The 16,859-nt window shown below is 40.5% G+C and overlaps 2 protein-coding genes across 2 annotated transcripts; both read right to left on the bottom strand.

Annotated features, from left to right (window-relative positions):
- Nucleotides 1–1,648: 1,648 nt before the first annotated feature.
- LOC138869251 (uncharacterized) lies at nt 1,649–2,059 on the bottom strand. The gene has a single exon (XM_070146854.1). It carries the CDS (start codon nt 2,057–2,059, stop codon nt 1,649–1,651), a length of 411 nt encoding a protein of 136 aa, XP_070002955.1.
- Nucleotides 2,060–15,073: 13,014 nt separating this feature from the next.
- Nucleotides 15,074–16,594, bottom strand: LOC138869250 (uncharacterized). The gene is made up of 2 exons (XM_070146853.1): nt 16,231–16,594; nt 15,074–15,099 (listed from the first exon to the last, which is right to left on the bottom strand). The coding sequence occupies exons 1-2, from the start codon at nt 16,592–16,594 to the stop codon at nt 15,074–15,076; spliced, it is 390 nt and encodes a 129-aa protein (XP_070002954.1).
- Between the last annotated feature and the right edge of the window lie 265 nt (nt 16,595–16,859).

Genomic DNA, 16,859 nt, shown 5'->3' with positions numbered 1-16,859 from the left:
GCCCAAAAGACATCAGAAGGAACTCATAATGACCATATCGAGTCCTGAAAGCTGTCTTAAGAATGTCTGAGTCCCTAATCTTCAACTGGTGATACTTTGAATGGAGATCAATCTTGGAGAACACCCTCACTCCCTGAAGTTGTTCGAATAAATCATCAATATGAGGCAAATGATACTTGTTCTTGATTGTGACCTTGTTCAACTGCCTGTAATCAATGCACATCCTCATAGAGCCATCTTTCTTTTTCACAAATAGGACAGACGCATCCCATGGCGACACACTAGGCTGAATAAACCCCTTATCAAAGAGTTCTTGAAGTTGCTCCTTCAACTCCTTCAACTTCGTCGGTGCCATACAATACGGTGGAATAGAAATGGGGTGAGTGTGCGGCACCAAATCAATATCCCTATCCAGTGGCATGCTCAACAGGTCTGCAGGAAACACATCGGGAATATCTCTCACTAGAGGAACAAAATCAATACTAGGAGTCTCTGCACTAACATCCCTCACAAAGGCTAAGTATGAAAGACAACCCTTCCCAACCATCCGCTGGGCCTTCAAAAATGAAATCACCCTACTGGGAACATAATCAGTTGACCCTCGCCACTTAATCCGTGGCAACCTCGGCATAGCCAACGTCACTGTCTAAGCATGACAGTCCAAAATAGCTTGACACGGAGATAACCAATCCATGCCCAATATCACGTCAAAATCAACCATGCTAAGCAACAAGAGATCCACTCGGGTATCCAAACCCCCAATAGTCACTAGACATGATATATATACACGGTCCACAATAATAGTATAGCCCACCAGAGTAGATACATGAACAAACAAAACTAGAGACTCGCGGGGCATATCCAAATAATGGGCAAAATATGATGACACATATGAAAGGGTGGAACCGGGATCAAATAATATAGAGGTATATTTGTGGCAGACTGAGATAATACCTATAATCACAGCATCTGAAGCAATAGCATCTGGTTTGGCTGGGAGGCATAGAAACGGGCCTGACCGCCACCTGATCGACCTCCCCCTCTAGGGCGACCCCTAGTTGATTGACCTCCACCCCAAGCTAACTGGGCAGGTGGGGAAGTAACTGGTGCTGAAGCTGAAGGTTGACTCCTCTGCTGAGATAAACCTTCTATAAGACGGGACAAAACCTTTTGATATGGCCCAAATCTCCACACCCAACGCAATCTCTCTCGACAAATAGCGGTGGGGACTAAAAGGAGCCTCGTGTATCGGGATGCCCACTAGAAAAACCAGGCATAGATGAACCCTAAACTGATGGTGCCTGAGTCGAACTCTGAGCTGGATGGAACTGAGAGATGAGTGACCCTGATGTGAACTGTGAGAACCATGGCCAGATGACCCACCATGGTGACCTGCACAGGCTGGCTGAGCATGTCTGAATGGACGACCTCGGCCGTGCTGAGACTGACCTCCCGAAGGAATACCACTGAAACTACTAGATCCCCGAAACCTCTTGGCCTCTCTCTCATCCTACTCTTGGCGGCGAACTGACTCTATCTCTCTAGCAATGTCAACCATCTCGTCAAAAGGGGCGCTAAATACTCTTTCTCTAGTCAAAAAAGCCCGTAGATGATAGTTGAGGCCATCAACGAACCTCCTGATCCTCTCCTAATCAGTGGGAACTAGCCATATTGCATGACGGGCCAACTCGGATAATCTCATCTCATACTGCGATATGGTTATATCCCCCAGATGTAACTGCTCGAACTGTCTGCACAACTCATCTCTGTGGGGGTGCGGTACATACTTCTCTAGGAAGAGAATGGAGAACTGATGCCAGGTCATAAGCGGTGCCCCAACAGGCCTACGCCTCTGATAAGCCTCCCACCAAGAGAAGGAAGCTCCAGAAAACTGAAAAGTAGTAAATGAGACTCCACTAGTCTCCAAAATACCCGTTGTATGCAACATCCTCTGACACTTATCTAAGAAAACCTGGGCATTCTCGCCCTCTGCACTACTGAAAGTTGGAGGCTGAAGTCTACCAAACCTCTCCAATTGATGCTGCTCGTCATCAGGCATAATTAGAACCACAAAATCCGGAGCAGGTGCAATCGGTTGGGCTGGTAGTGGCTCCGATGTCTAGAGTCCCTGAACAACCTACTCGGGTGTACGGGCGGAAGGAGTTTGAGTGCCTCTCCCGGCCTGAGAAGTAGCTGATGTAGTAGAAACTGCGACCGCCTGAGCAAGACTGGCGCACATGGTCAGAATCTGAGCCAAAGTCTCCTGGAGACTCGGAATAACAATAGGCATAGTTGGTGCCTGAGTTGTTGCTGCTGGAGCATCCCCCGCTGGAGCCTGATCATGAACTGGGGCGGCGGTTGGATCTATAGGTGCTTCCCTAGCTACTATACGGGCTACACTCCTTCCCCTAGCATAGCCTCGACCACGTCCTCGGCCTCTAGTGGACCCAACTAGTGGTACTGGTGGTCGTCCGTCCTGACCGGTAGCGCGTGTCCTCACCATCTATAAGACAATAGAATAACAGAAGTTTTTAGTTCCAGAATCAACAGATTCGCACAACAAGAATTCAAGAATGTGAATTTTTTCCTAAAGGTTCTGCAGCCTCCCGAGGATAAGTACAGATGTCTCCGTACCGATCCGTGAGACTCTACTAAACCTGATCATGACCCATGAGACCTATGTAACCTAGGCTCTAATACTAACCTGTCATGACCCAAAAACTAACCCGGTCATGATGGCGCCAAATGAGATACTAGGTCATCCAACTATTACCCATTTACTCCATTTTCAATTCAAAACTTAAGAAAAATCATATTTTTAACAGAAATTCAATAAGATAAATGTATTAATCAAATCCAGAGGAAATAAATACAAGTCCGACCTCGGGTGTCACTAAGTCATGAGCAAAATACTACAACCATTTGAAATAACCAAGACTACATAGTCTGAGAAAATATAATAAAAGTACTACAAGGAAGATAAGCAAGGAGAAGGCGAAACTGCGGTCGCCAGGCAGCTACCTCGCAATCTCCAGAGAAAAGTCTACAACTAGTAAGATCAGCAACAACTACCGTGCCCCGATATACCTGGATCTGCACACAGGGGTGCAGGGGATAACATGAGTACACCAACTCAATAAGTAACAAGTCCAAACTAAGGACTGACGGTAGTGACGAACCAAACCTCAACAGGTAGCAATATTTTATTGTACAGAAAAGTAGACATACTTACAGTTCAAGTAAATTCTCAGCAGTGATTAAACACAATATGAACAATACAGAGTATAAAGCTTAGGAACCTTGAAGTACCAATGCACAGATAGCATGATCAATGTTACGTAAAATACTTTCACTCGCGGTGCTCAACCACTCGATACTGTATATGGCCCATTCGGCCCAAGGAAGATCCATCCCGGAATATATATATATATACATCACTAACTATAAGTCACCCAGTACTGAGGAAACAGGCCAATCCAACCCCATGGAGAAGATCCATCTCCATACCAATACTTCGGACAAGATCCATATCCAGGTAAGATCCATCCCTCAATATCATCAACTGCGCTCACTAGGGATGTAAAGACTCTGGAGGGGCTTCTCTTAGCCCAAGCGTTATATCAATGCCAGCAAAGGCATGATCAATATCTCGCTGTGGCGTATAGCTCGATCCCATACTGTCTATCAATATCAGGCTCTCAGCCTCACTCAGTCAATACTCTCCAGCCTCACACACACGAGCTCAAAAATGTCATGATACTAGCTCGAACAATGATATGGTATGTCATATAGCAAGAATCGAGACTGAGGCATGATATAATATGCATGAACGGACTAAGTATAGCAAATAAATGAAGCTAATGACATGATAGCAAAAAACGACTTCTAGGGTCTCAACAGTGTTGGCGTGAAGCCTTAACATGATAATTAGCATGATTTGCAGCTCATTAACTTAATCACGTGATTACAACACATATATCAGTATAAAAGAGTCACTAAGTGGTGCTATGGAATGATCCAGGCCGCATTTCTCACGGTGCACGCCCACATGCCCGTCACTTGGCATTGCATCACCTCAACAACAATCATAGAACACGTAGTTCGGGGTTTCGAACCCTGACAACCAAGTTTGAAAGTGTTACTTACCTCAAGCCAAGTCAAACCCTAGCCCGTGATGCCTTTTCCTCTCGATTAAGCCTCCAAATGCCCCGAATCTAACCTAACTCAGAAACATAACATCAATATATGCTAAGGGAATAAAGCCCATTCGAAAACAATTAAATTACATCACAAATCCCGAAATTGGTAAAAACCCGACCCCCAGGCCCACGTCTCGAATTCTGATAAAATTCAAAAAACTAGAATCCTTACACTCTCACGAGTTCATACATACCATATTCACCAAAATCCGGCCACAAACGGCCCCTCAAATCCCTAAATCAACGCCTCAAGTTCCAAGCCTTAATCTCCCAACTTTCTTGCCAAATTTTCTACTAATACCATGATTAAACAATGGAAAATGGCCATTAAACACAAAAAATAATGCTTAAGAAGCTTACCCAACTGAAACCCTTCGATTCCCTTAAAGAACTACTGCTCTAGCTCTCTTCTCGTCAACAAAAATGGTGAAACTTAGCAAAAATTCGCGAAAGCATATATTTATATGTTCTGCCCAGCGATACCGCACTTGTGGTCTATTTCCTCATTTGCGGTCACTGCTTCTGCGACTTTCTAACCGCTCTTGTGATTTTTCATTTAATTTCCCTTACCTCACTTGCGACTCAATCTCCGCATCTGCGGGCTCGCAGGTGCGACATACCATCTGCATCTGCGATGCTCGCCCAAAGAGTTGACCTCCGCTTCTGCGGTCAATACACTGCTTCTGCGTCTTGCACCTGCTGTCCATAATCTGCAGGTGCGGTTATGACAGAAACTCAGCACTTGAAGCTGCTCAAACTAATTTCCAAACTTCCCGTTAATCATCCGAAATCATCCCGAGGCCCTCGGGACCTCAACCAAAAGTACGAACAAGTCATATTCCACTATTCAACCTTATACCAATCTTCAGAACATTCAAAACAACATCAAAACATCAAATCATTATCGAATTCAAGCCTAAGAAAATCCAAAACATCCAAATTCCGCTTTCAATCAAAAAGTCTATCAAACCTCATCCGAATGACCTAAAATTTTGCACACACGTCACAAATGACACCATGGACCTACTCCAATTTCCAGAATTCCATTCTGACCAATATATCAAAATTTTCGCTATCAATTGGAAAACGCCAAAATTCCAATTTCGCCAATTCAAGCCTAAATCTACCCCGGACCTCCAAAACTCATTCCGATCATGCTCGTAAGTCCCAAATCATCTCCCGGCGCTATCCAAACTATCAAAATTCACATCCGAACCCTTTTTCGCACAAGTCAACATCTGGTTGACTTTTCCAACTTAAGCTTACTCAAAAGAGACTAAGTGTCTCCAACCTCCCCAAAACCACTCCGAACTCTAACCAACCCACTCGATACCACATAATACAACTGAACAATACATAAAGAAGCAGAAATGGAGAAACGGAGCGGTAATTCATGAAACGATCGGTCAGGTTGTTACACAACTTTTCCTAACAAATCAGCAAATCAGAAAGCAGCGACCATGATAGAAATTAGACCAAAGTTTTCCCAACAAATCAGAAAATAATTTAAACGAATTAGAAAGCAACGAACAGTATTTGCTTTTCAATTTCTGTTGACCCATTCATATATAAAATCAGACCTGATTTCTCCATCTTCCTTGATCCGATGGGTTTATTTTTATGATAATGGGTGATGATAATGTATAATTACGTATTTTAGTCGATTATTACATTCTAATTTACTGTGCTTTAATTGAGTTTTAGCTTTAATCGCTAGTGTTTTGCACTAATGGTGTGTTTTATGCCTTGTAGGAGTGATTCCAAGCTATGTAGATGTTATGGAATGAATTCAAGTGATTTGGAGCTTTGAAGTCTGAGTAAAACACCAAGGAATTAAGCCAGGATTGTGTTCGGGGATTAACGGATGATAGTTAAGAACGAACAAAGAATCGAGTAGGCATATTGCACTATGTAGTAAAATGCACATAACATTTTGTTCAGAACTCCATTTGGGCTCCACAATTTATGGTTGGAAAGCTAATTCAAAGCGCTACAACCTTTATGTTTTACGTTTTTCCAAATTCCAAATAGTCCGCAGTCAGGTCCACGGTCAAATCTCGCGGACAGAACACTATGCAAAATCCGCAGCCAGGTCCGCGACCGCGGACATCCTGGCCTGGAAAAGTGTCCTTTTTAGCATAGGAGAAGGTATAATTGTTTGGACCCGACCCTACTTGGTATATATACATGTAAAAATGGTATTTTAAGCACCTTTGATATACTTTTGACATAATTTAGACCTAAGGAGGCAATAACACACTAGGAGCAAGGCGGAGAATTCTTCTATGAGTTTTTCACTTCCTTCTTCCTATTTTCATTATTGGTTATGAATTCTAGTATTGTAATTATGCATACTATTATGAATAGCTAAGTTGTTATCTAGGGTTTTGATGAAACTTATTGAAGGATGATTTGCTTGTCACGTTAATATAAATTTTGTGTAGTATTTTCTCTATTTGTTCAACTACGTTATTATTGTGGTTGGTTGAAGAGCTCTCAATTGATTGTGCCTATTTATTGTGTATTACTCGGGAGAGAATGCATATTTAGATAGTTGTTGAACAACATCACTCCTAACGTATATGAGGGATCAATACAAAGGGTTTAACGGTAGGATTAGGGATAACGAAACCTTGGGTGCGATCCGAGTGAGCCATACTTAATGCCAGATAGCGTAATTTGGGAGAATATGTCTAATAAATTGTGGTAATTACTCGGGAGAGAGTTACGATAGTCAGAGCACTCATGATCGGTAGAGAATACTTAGGCAAATTTATAGAAAACATAGTAAGAATGATTCCGACAATAGGGGAAATAATAACTCTAGACCTCCTTAATCTTGTCTCTAACCCTTAGCATCTTTAGTGGTTAATTTACTCTTTTAATCTGTTAGTTAATTTGCTAAACACAAGAATCTTAATATCAACAAGTTAGGAATTGTTTAAGCTTATCTTCTTGGTGATAGTGAACATCTGCAACTAAGCCTTAGTTCTCTGTGGAATCCAACTTAGGACTTGTAAACCGTATTATATATGCAACGACCGCTTAGACCTTTTTATAACGCATAGTTAGGAGTGATCAAATTTTGGCGCTATTGTCGGGGAACTAACGGTGTAGCTGTAGGTGTACATATATCTAGGTTGCAAGTTTGAACTTTTTTTTTGTTTTCTTGTATTTGATTTTTTATCTGAGAGACATGGCATCTTGGAATTATGAGAGTTTTGATGTTGGTAATTCCACTTTTGATCCTCCTTATGCATTTAGTGGAGGAAACCCGCCAGGGCAAAATTATCAAAATATTCTCGAGAGCAAGTTATGTGCACCAACTCAATCTTATGTGTGGAATGTGTGTGATGTGTGTGGTGGTCAAGATGGTCACTTTCATGGTTGTGCTTATATTTCTTATCTTCCCCCAACTCCTTACTTTGATGGTTCTTCTTTTTCTTGCGAAGTTAATAGGAACAAAGAATCCAGGGATGATGGCCTGAAAAAGATCGAGGATATGCTAAAGTGCGTTGTGGAACAATATGATGAGATACAACTACAGGTATGATCGATGTCAACCCTGTACTACTATGAAGTAGCAAGAGAGGTCGAAGCAGCTTTTACCCGAGAAGCTAGATACTGGAGTTGAGTTTCTATCTAAATGGGAATTGTGTAATTGTTCCTGATTGCACTTCTAAATATTGTTTGTTTTGGTTTTACTTATAATTTTATATTACTATGATGCTAAATTAAGCTAAGTAAAGCTAAGATTAAACTATTGAGAGTTGATCAAATAGATAAAAGGCACTAGGGTAGTGACTTTCTCCTAGGTGGTTAATTGACGGATTCTTGAGTCTAAGGCTAGATTGTAACATTTGGGGAGTATGATATAACCATTGCATGATTTTATTCACTCTATACTTCTCGGTAGTTTGAGTGATTTTGCCCGAATTGACTTTCTCAAGACCAATTAGGTATGCAAATTTGTACAAGCAATTGAGGTTCAAGTCGGGTATTACTATCTCTAGGTTTAACCCTTTAATTGGGGCTATCAATCTCTTAAATACACTCCAATTCCTTGTTGGACTAATTTCATGGACTTAGGATCTCTTTCTCAAGAAGAGCCAACGTCTACTAGGCATAAACTAGTGTTTGCAACCACTAATTTAACATTAAAACCCTAAATTAGTCCAAATATCAAACACCTATAGACAATCAAGCATCAAAATACAAGACCCATCAATTACCCACACTAGGGTTAAGCCACAACCCTAGCTAATGGGTTTAGCTACTCATAATTATAGAAGAAAATAAAGAAATATATGAAGAAAAATCCATAATAATTAATTCTAGATAAAACTTGAAGATTCAATGTTGATACTTAGCTAAAATTACTCAAAATGGTAAAAGAGAAGAAGTCACGAGCGCAGCTCTGTCCCAAAATCTATCTGATTACCTAAAAATGGAAAAAGAAACTATTTATACTAGGCTGAAAATTCTGGACAAAAATACCCATGCGGGGCTAATGCGGACCGCACAAAATCGAGTGCTGCGCACTGAGGCTCTTGGCTTGACTAATCTGCTCTCTGAAGTTGGCCACCGCGGACCGCACAAAATGGACCGCGGACCACATTGACCAGGTTTCCCAAAATGTCACCTCTCTGAACTTTGGCTCTGCGGACCGCACGAAATCGAGTGCAGCTGCAGTCGAAACAATTCGGACCGCACAAAGTCCTTTGCGGCCGCATTGCCTGGCTGACTTGTCGCGCCCCCTTTTTCCCTTCGCTGAAATCGGGTTCATGACATTTTGGGTATGGGAAAACATATTCTTTTTGGGAATGAGGTTTGCATTTTTTGAAGAGTCGCCACCTAATGATTTTAGGGTGCGTTAGGGCACCCATAAGGTTCATCTACAACTACGTTTGATAACCGGAGATAGGGTAAGGGATTGAAATTATCCTAAGGGGAAGGTTTTAGGCACCCATCAGGATCCATTAGTGTGGTTTCCGGCAGGATAGTTTTTGTGAATTTGGCCAATTAGCAAATGAACAAGTAGGGCTCAAATAATCGAGGATTTAAATACACTAGTGTTTGAAAATGATTAACGAAAGCGAAATTTTGAAAAGAGTTACAATCTAAACATGCATATGAATGTAAAGGGGGTGTCCTAGGATTGTTGGTAATATGGATCACATCGATGCAATACCCGGTATGACACTCCTCAAAAAAGGGGCTACACGTAGTATTAGTGCACCAGTCATCATATCCATATCTACGCTTTCCCACCCCATGAAGGTAATTAGAGCGAAGGTTGGTCTTGACCCCTTTTGCATACTGTTACCCATCCCTTCCTATCAGTCCCAAAGGAATTTAGAACTCCTATCCTATAAGAATGAGGTTCTAGGTAGACCCTTAGGTTTAAAGGCAAAATACTAAGGCGACATACAAAACAGGTAGGACTGCATTTAAAAGGGGAAAACACAGAAACAAGCAGAAGGTTCAGATATACCTCCACAAATAATGCACATAGATAGCATGACTTATACACAGTTAAGGTCTGAATTTAAAATCCTAAAGCAGGGTGTTTAAGTGATAACATCAGAACCAGATTTATTACATGACTCATAAAAGAAGTCCGAATCAGGTTTGCCTACGGATTTTAACAGTTGATAATTAAACAAAGGCAGTTCTAGTTTTATTTAAGTCATTACCTAAGGCTGGCCTAAACATAAAGCAATATGCAGTAGTTATTCCGATTTATTAAGACAGTTTGGAGATTATATTTTTCCTAACATATGTTGTCTTAATTGTAGAGATTGTTGCCAAATGTATTCAGAAACTTCACAAGGTGAAAATTATTACTTTAATACCTTTTCATGAATTAGTAATTAACTAGGCATTTTAAACAGAATGCAAACAGTATCAGAACATGATATCTAATATGCACATGCAAATGGCAGGGTTGTTGAAAAACAGAGTCCCTAAGGCATGATTTCTAAATGTACACAAGAGTAGCAGAATTGTTGAAATACGACTTCATGAGTAATAGTTTTTATTCCAATGTGGTTATTTGTCCTAGGGGCATGATTTCTAAGTGATAGACATAAAGCAGGGATTAATGAATGAGGTGTTGATGCAAGAGACATAGGTCCTAAGAACATAATTTCTAATGCATGCATGAACCCTAAATATGGTTTCTATTGCACAATTAGGAATATAAACCTAATGACAGGTTTTCTACCCTTAACAGATTATAGCATACATATTTACCTCATCCCTTTTTACTAGCCACCCCAATACTTGTTTACAAATTATTACAGGCCATACAAATGAATTACATAAATAGAAGTGAAAAAATAAGAAGCTACACTATAGGAAGCCTGATTAGGACTTCCTTTCTGAGTTATGTAATAAACTACCTCAAATTCCAATATTGTTCCATAACCTTTCTCATATCTAGGTGTGTCATAGTTCCCTAAGGACCTCAAGGGATCCCGGGCATTGCTCACACCCAGATTGCATAACCAAGAGTAAGTGCAGTGTGGAAGGGCCAGCTCTTATGTGTCCTGGTTCAGAGAGAGCTCAAGGGTCTCAAAGCAAGGCTAACACAAAAGGGGTAGAACCTAGTAGCCTAAGAGTATATGAGAGTGATTGACATAGTTTGAAAGAATTTTGTTTAAAAAAATGGACTAATAAGTCCATTTTGAAAGCAATCAGTAATAGAGATGATTGAAAGCAGTGGTAATAGTAAACAAAACTCAAACACCCACAGAATCAGTAGTCGCACGGGGGAGGGGGGGGAGGGGGGTCAAGGGATTTGGGATACACAAACATTTGACTATAGACACATAACCCCATAAAGGGTCTTAGGATTGGTTTGGACATGCTCAGCAATGGTTGATAATGGCATGATCACAAACCAGTCAGAAAGAACATAAGTACATTGAGGGGATAGGGATTTGGGATTCATAAGATGATAAGTACACAGTAAGTGATTGACAAGGCAGGCTTTGAAACACACATAGGGGAGTGCATTAATCTAAAGGGAGAGGGAAGACATTATAACATGCTAGTAATGTAACTAAACTACAGGTTCCACAACAGAACCACAAGTAGAAGTAGACCAGAAATGAGAGAAACTGAAACAATAAGAGAAGCATGTTGTTGTTGAAGCTTTGAAATTAAACTAGGACATACCAGTTAAAAGAAGCAAAGTGCAGAAAAGTAAAGTAAGTAAAATTCCACAGTCTATCCTTGGCTTTCAGCCGGCTAGGCAATGCAGTAGCACGAGTAGTAGAGAAAGGAAAGAGAGTTTGAGTGTTTATGTGTGTGTTCTGAACTATATGTTCGTATGTCATGCTACAGAGAGGGTAGAGTATTTATAGTTTTGAAAACAGGCAGGAAAATAAGGTAATAAGTATTGACCTAGCACAATTATAGAAATAATACAAATTAGAATCAATTAAAGACCCGGACTTCCTTCAATTAGGGAGTCATAGTTCAAATGGGTACAAGTTGTATCAAAATAAGGAAAAGATTTTTTTGTAAGATTGATTTTACCATAATAGGAATAGTAAAAGCATGCAGCATGTAATAGGGACTAAGTACAGAACAGTTTCAACATAAGGAAGGTACACGTTAATTAACAGCATACTTGTGCACATAAACAAGGCAAAGTACAAATTGATTCTGAAAATTAGTTCAAAGAATCACGGATGAGATTGAAAATCACTGGAATCAGTACTAACTAAGGAAAGTATCACAAAAGTGAGGAAGCAATTTCGAAAAAATCAGCACAAAATTACAAGGAAAATACACAAAATCAAAGCTGTAAGTTTAAGGAGATAACACAGAATCATCATAAATTATGTGAACAATCAGTAAAACAAATGGTCGGACCCATAAATGACACGGGTTTGGACAAAATCAAAGAAAACCTTAAGAACAAATTAATATAGGAAGCACAAGAGCATATAGAACACATATAAAGCGCAGAATATTCATGGTAGTCGTGAAAACACACCGCAAACAAATTCAAACTTCGAATCGAACCCAGAAGTACTAGGGCTTCTTGATAAAAAAATGAATCGAGCCAAAAGGAAAGAGTCGGGTAATGTTTAAATATGCTAAAAATCACATAATCAGAAAGGAATCATTTTTTCCAAAAAGGTTTTGAAACCCTTGTTTGGAAAATGAAGAAACTGTTTGAAATCAGAGAAACATTTCTAGGAAAACAAGTGAAAACCTTAAGAAACCCATAGATCCATCACAAATCTAAAAAGTTTGGAGGATTTTTAGCTAGGTTTTTTTTTTTGAAAAATAAAAGAGACGAAGAAAAGATCGGTTAAAACCCATGGATACACCTAGATCGAAGACAGATCTAAAGAGAAATAACAAGTCTCAAGAGCTAGGGTTTCAGAGAACCTAAAAAAGATGAGAAAACATTAGATCGTTACCGGTTTTAGCCGGAAAAGCCATGGATCTGACTCGAACGGCCGTGGATGGGCGGAAAAAGACCATGGATAGAAGTTGAGCAAGGTCTGGACTAGATCTCTTCGAGATTTTTTCACGAAATCATAAAAGCAGGCCACCAGGAGACGTAGGAGACAAGTACACATCTCAAACAGCCATGGGAGTCCACGGATTGAGTTAGGATCGAAGGGGATTAGGGTTAGTTTGGGTGGCGGCGGCTAGGGTTTGAGTTAGGTTTCAGAGAGAATTGGAGAGGAAAGGGGATCCAAGGACGGTAGATTGGTAGGAAATGAATTAGGTTAGGGGTTTGTTTGGGTTTAATTTAGGAAAGGGGAAAGGGACCGTTTATCTGAATGATCAACGGTCAAGGTCAAATAGGGTAGGTGGGGTTCCGGGTTTGGGCTTGGGTCCGGTGGGTTTTCAATTGGGTTGTGGTCCAGTTTTTAATTAAAACTGGGCTGTGAATTGGGTCTTGATTTGGCTATAATTAAAAGCCAAATTTGGCTATAATTTAAATAGCCATTTTTTCCTATTTAATATATAAAAAATAGTAAATAGTTTCTGAACACTAATTTAAAGGGCCAAAAAGATTTAAAATACATAATTAACAATTTAAAAATACAGGATCCAATTTTATGCATATAAAACATAATAAATCTTAAAAGAGCTAATATTCCAATTATGTGCAATTTAGCTTTAAAAATACTAAATATAATTGTAAAAATGTGTAAAAAAATTACTTTAGACATATTTTGGCATAAATATAGAAATACCATAGATGAATTATCAAAACAATAATTCTGAAAATAATTATTGAGGATTTTACGGATAAAAAGGAGAAAATAAATCAATTTAAACCTTTAAAATTATGGGAAAAATAATAAAACTCTTGGACAGGCTTATATATGCATACATATGCTATTTTGAAGTTATTTTACATATTGAAAAATATATAGGGAAAAATTGGGTATCAACAGTTGTCCCTCTTTATCCGAGAAGGATGAAAGAGTTGTCGGGTAATGATATGATGGCCAATTTTGACTAAGCGAAACGGTTTGAAGAAGTTTAGGCTACACCCTGGCTTTTGAGTTGCCTACATATCCCTGGTTTTACAAAAATCAAGTCGTATGTAGTTCAGGATTCACCGGTGGAGTATACCGATGAGGCGATATCAAGAACGAACGCAACATCTAGGGTTGGGTGAGTGGACGGTTTACAGGAATGGTTAGGTTTGATATGGCTGCGGGAACTGGAGTGGGATCGCTCTGTCGGGATGGCCTTTGCTCGCCGTCTTACCTGCAAATAAGCAATACAAGCATATATTGTGCGTAAAATTAAACATGATGCAAATTCCTGTCGGACCGTGAAGGTTGTCTTCGGACAATGAGGATGACATCCTTAGACCATGATGTCCTGGGCCATGAAGCGTATGATAAAGGATTCGCAGGCCATGAAATGATGTTCTCAGGCTATGAGGATGGTTCCTCTGAACCATGACGCCATTGAATAATGATATGCAAAAGATTGAAAGGGATCCTCAGGCCATGACATGGTGTTCTCGGGCTATGAAGATGGTGTCTCCGAACGATGATGCCTTTGGATGAGTTGGAGATATTTCAGCCCATGAAGGATGCAATAGTATGATGCGGACAAGACAGAGCTTAGTCTTGCGAATTGAAGGGCAGAGCTTAGCCCGTAAGAGAAGTGAGATAAATAGTGCTTGGGATAGTGCTTAGTTTTGAAGGAAATTGGAGGCCGAGCTTAGCCTCGAAAGGCAAAAAAGTAACCTTACGCAAAGATGCGAATGCAGGTGGAGGTAGAGCTTAACCTCGAAAGGCAAAATGGTAGCCTTATGCAAAAATGCAGATGGAGACATTGTTTAGTATTGGAAGGAAGAATGGTAGCCTTATGCAAATTGGAAGGCAGAATAGTAGCCTTTTGCAATGCAAATGCATATGGAGGTAAAGATTAACCTCGGAAGGCATAATGGTAGCCTTATGCAAAAATGCAAATGGAGACAGCGTTTCGTCTCGGAAGGCAGAATGGTAGCCTTATGCAAAAATGTGGATGGAGACAGCGTTTAGTCTCGGAAGGCAGAATGGTAGCCTTATGCAAATTAGAAGGCAGAATTGTAACCTTATGCAATGAAAATGCAGATGGAGACAGTGTTTAGTCTCGGAAGGTAGAATGGTAGCCTTATACAAATTGGAAGGCAGAATAGTAGCCTCAAGCAAGAAATAAAATAACAAATGATAGTAGAGTTTTCTTAGCTGATAGCAAATTGTGGCGTCGTGATTATTGGGAGCATTGTGACATACGGAACATCACTGGTGTGTGATGATAGAAAATGTTGGCAAGTGCAACGGTTCGGAGAGTCGTATTCTTGAGCAATGTTTGTTCTATGACATATAGTGTGTTTACTGATCTTTTGTAGTCCTAGTACCTGTATCCAAAGAAAAATCATGAGTTTTGTAAGGGGGAAGGTTAGTTCGTACCCCCGCTGGCTTTGCTTGACTCGTTCGACTTTGATCTGGCGATACCGTCTGTATCATTGGGGTAGCGTTGCTAATCAAAGAAGTTTCAATAATAAACATGCATGATTTTGTAAGAGTATGACATAAATGTATAGTTAAAAATAGCTTTTAGATGAACCGACAGCTGTGACGCAGTCCGAGACAATGCAACCTCTCCTGCAACGGAATTTTGAGGGTCCTCCTCAAAATTCTGCCCTAGTTTCATGGATTGATGTTTTTGACTGTTTCTCGTGCGGCGATTGGCTAAAATTACTTTGGAATTTTGAGGGTCCTCCTCAAAATTCTGCCCCAGTTTCCAATTGTGAGGGGAAATGAAAATTTTATTGAATTGTGATCGAACCCATAGGGCTGCCTACGTATCCCCTCTTAAATGGGAATCAGGTCAAGCGTAGTTCAACTTACATATAAGGGGTTGCCCCGGTTGATGTGCGGATTGTAGGAATGACAACCTCTGTACCGTAAACCAGCATATAAGGGTTTTCCCCATTTGATGTGCGGACTGTGGTGCGATATCCCAGAAGGGCAAATGATAACTTCTTGTGCCACTGTTGTGCCTCTCTATCTTTTTTCACAATATCTATTTGATATTCTTATTGGTGGCTTCTACAACTCCATTCATTTGAGGCCTGTAGGCTGTGGAATTCTTGTGTCTGATCTTGAAGGTTTCGCACATATCTTTCATCAAGTCGCTATTGAAGTTGGAGCCATTATCGTTAATGATTGACTCTGGAATTCAGAATTGACAAACAATGCGGTCACGGACAAAGTCTGCACGACTTTCTTTGTCACTGCTCTGTAGGATGTTGCTTTGACCCATTTGGTGAAATAGTCGATGGCTACTAAGATAAACCTGTGTCCGTTGGAAGCGGCAGGCTCGATTGGTCCAATAACGTCCATTCCCCAGGCGGCAAATGGCCATGGTGAGCTTATTATGTTGAGCTCGCTTGGAGGTACCTTTATCATGTCTGCATGTATCTGACAGCGGTGGCATTTCCCAACATACTGGATGTAGTCCGTTTCCATAGTCATCCAAAAGTAACCAGCCTGGAGTATCTTCTTTGCTAAGACAAAACCGTTCATATGTGGAACGCAAGTCCCAGTATGAATTTCCTGTAGCAGCTTGGATGCTTCCTTTGCGTCAACACACCTTAATAGTCCCAAATCAGGAGTCCTGCTATATAGGATTCCTCTGCTGTGAAAGAAGTTGTTGGACAATCTCCGAAGTGTGAATTTCTGAGTAGGATTCGCAAGCTCCGAGTACGCTCCTTTTGCCAAATATTTCTTGATATCATGAAACCAAGGCTTTCCGTCTGCTTTCTCTTCAACATGGGCACAGTAAGTTGGCTGATTATGGATTTTCACTAAAATGGGATCAATGAAATTCTTGTCTGGATGTTGTACCATAGATTATAGGTAGCCAATGCATCGGCGAACTCATTCGGGACTCTGGGAACATACTGGAATTCCGCCTTCGTGAACCTCTTTCTCAATTCCTCTACATATGCAGATATGGGAGTATCTTGGAGTTCTTGGTTGCCCATTCTTCTCGTACCTGATGTATAAGTAAGTCTGAATTTCCAATCACTAGCAGCTCTTGAACGTTCATGTCAATGGCCATTTTGAGCCCTAAGATGCAGGTTTCATACTCACCCATATTGTTGGTGCAGGG

The sequence above is a fragment of the Nicotiana sylvestris genome, chromosome 5 (assembly GCF_000393655.2).
Source record: "Nicotiana sylvestris chromosome 5, ASM39365v2, whole genome shotgun sequence".
NCBI lineage: Eukaryota > Viridiplantae > Streptophyta > Magnoliopsida > Solanales > Solanaceae > Nicotiana > Nicotiana sylvestris.
The sequence above is the reverse complement of the archived record's forward strand: the minus strand, read 5'-3'. Positions and strand labels throughout refer to the sequence as shown.